Genomic DNA, 1,241 nt, shown 5'->3' with positions numbered 1-1,241 from the left:
GGCAGGTCCCTGCCATTCCTGCGGGCGCCGTGCAGGCTCCCCTCACCATCCTGTGCTTCCCCCTAGTTCAAAGCCTGGACTGGGAGACCTTTGAGCAGTACTGCACCTGGCAGCTCTTCCTCGCGCACAGCATTCCTCTGGAGACCATCATCCCGATCCTGCAGCACCTCAAATACAAAGGTGAGCTGTCCCCTGCACGGGAGAGGCACGGCGCTGCGCCACGGTGGCCATGAGCTCCTGCGCTGAGGATGTCCTTTCCTTTGCAGACCACCCTGAGGCATTATCCTGCCTGCTGCTGCAGCTGAGGCGAGAGAAGTAAGTGCTGCTGAGCGCAGGGCACAGGGCTGTGCGATGCTCTGCAGAGGGTCCTGTGTCCGCAGCCCCCAGCACGCTGCGGCTGATGGCTTTCTTGAGCACGTGGCAGGGACAAGGGGATGCCACCTGCTCTGGCGTGGGTTGCTTGAGAAGCGAGGTGGGGGGAAAACCCCTCTTGCTGGTGCTCCCCAGCTCACTCTGGGTGCGAGTTCTCTTAGCCCGAGTGCCGATGGGCTGTTTGTCTTTCACCTTGCACATCCTGGAGCCCTTTACTTAATGGAGAGCAGGCTGTCACCTGCCTCCCGTGGGGCACAGTATTAGAGCTGCCTTGGCATTGATCTATGCTGTCTCTGCCTGCTCGGGTGGATTGGCCACATCCCACCACTCTGAGTGAAGAGCACTTTATTTGTTTTCATTAATGCAGTGCATGAGGCTGGCTAATCTAATCCCAGCTCTAAATTGCGTTACTGAAAAGCCTGCGATGATGGAGAGCGCAGGGGCGAGCTCGGGCCGCGAGCGTTCAGCAGCGCTTTTCCCACGGCGGGGAGGAAGCGGGGCTGGCACGGCCGGGTGATACGGGCTGGGCAGGGAGCTTGGTGGCAGCTGGTCCCCGGGAGGATTGCTTGCCAGCGATCTCGGGGAAGCAGAGGAGTCTGAACGCTGCCCGTCATCCCCTGAGCCTGGGAGCCAACGCTGCTGGTGCTGCCGAAGAGCGTGCGGGTCCCAGGTGGTGTTTGGGGAAGCCTGGTCCCATCCAAGTTGTGCCTGGGCTCATGTGCCAGGTCCCTCACGGCACGGCAGCTCCACGGGCTTGTAATGTCCAGGTCTGAAGGCTCCCGTCAGGCTCAAGTGGGCGGCAGTGGCTGCAGGGGGGACCCCAGCTGACTGGGTTACAAACACCTCATCCTTCCTCCTCACGTGCCCTC

General features: G+C 61.4%; 1 protein-coding gene across 1 annotated transcript in view; it reads left to right on the top strand.

Annotated features, from left to right (window-relative positions):
• The window catches only part of INTS3 (integrator complex subunit 3), a gene marked incomplete at both ends in the record, with an annotated part of 35,435 nt that extends 35,120 nt beyond the window's left edge, over positions 1-315 (top strand). The window contains 2 exons of the mRNA XM_009577086.1: positions 67-180; positions 267-315. Coding sequence (XP_009575381.1) covers positions 67-180; positions 267-315 — 163 coding nt within the window. The remainder of the gene's footprint in view (positions 1-66; positions 181-266) is intronic.
• Between the last annotated feature and the right edge of the window lie 926 nt (positions 316-1,241).

Source organism: Fulmarus glacialis, unplaced genomic scaffold (genome assembly GCF_000690835.1).
Source record: "Fulmarus glacialis isolate BGI_N327 unplaced genomic scaffold, ASM69083v1 scaffold19804, whole genome shotgun sequence".
NCBI lineage: Eukaryota > Metazoa > Chordata > Aves > Procellariiformes > Procellariidae > Fulmarus > Fulmarus glacialis.
Note: the sequence above shows the minus strand (reverse complement) of the source record. Positions and strands in the feature narration are given on the sequence as shown.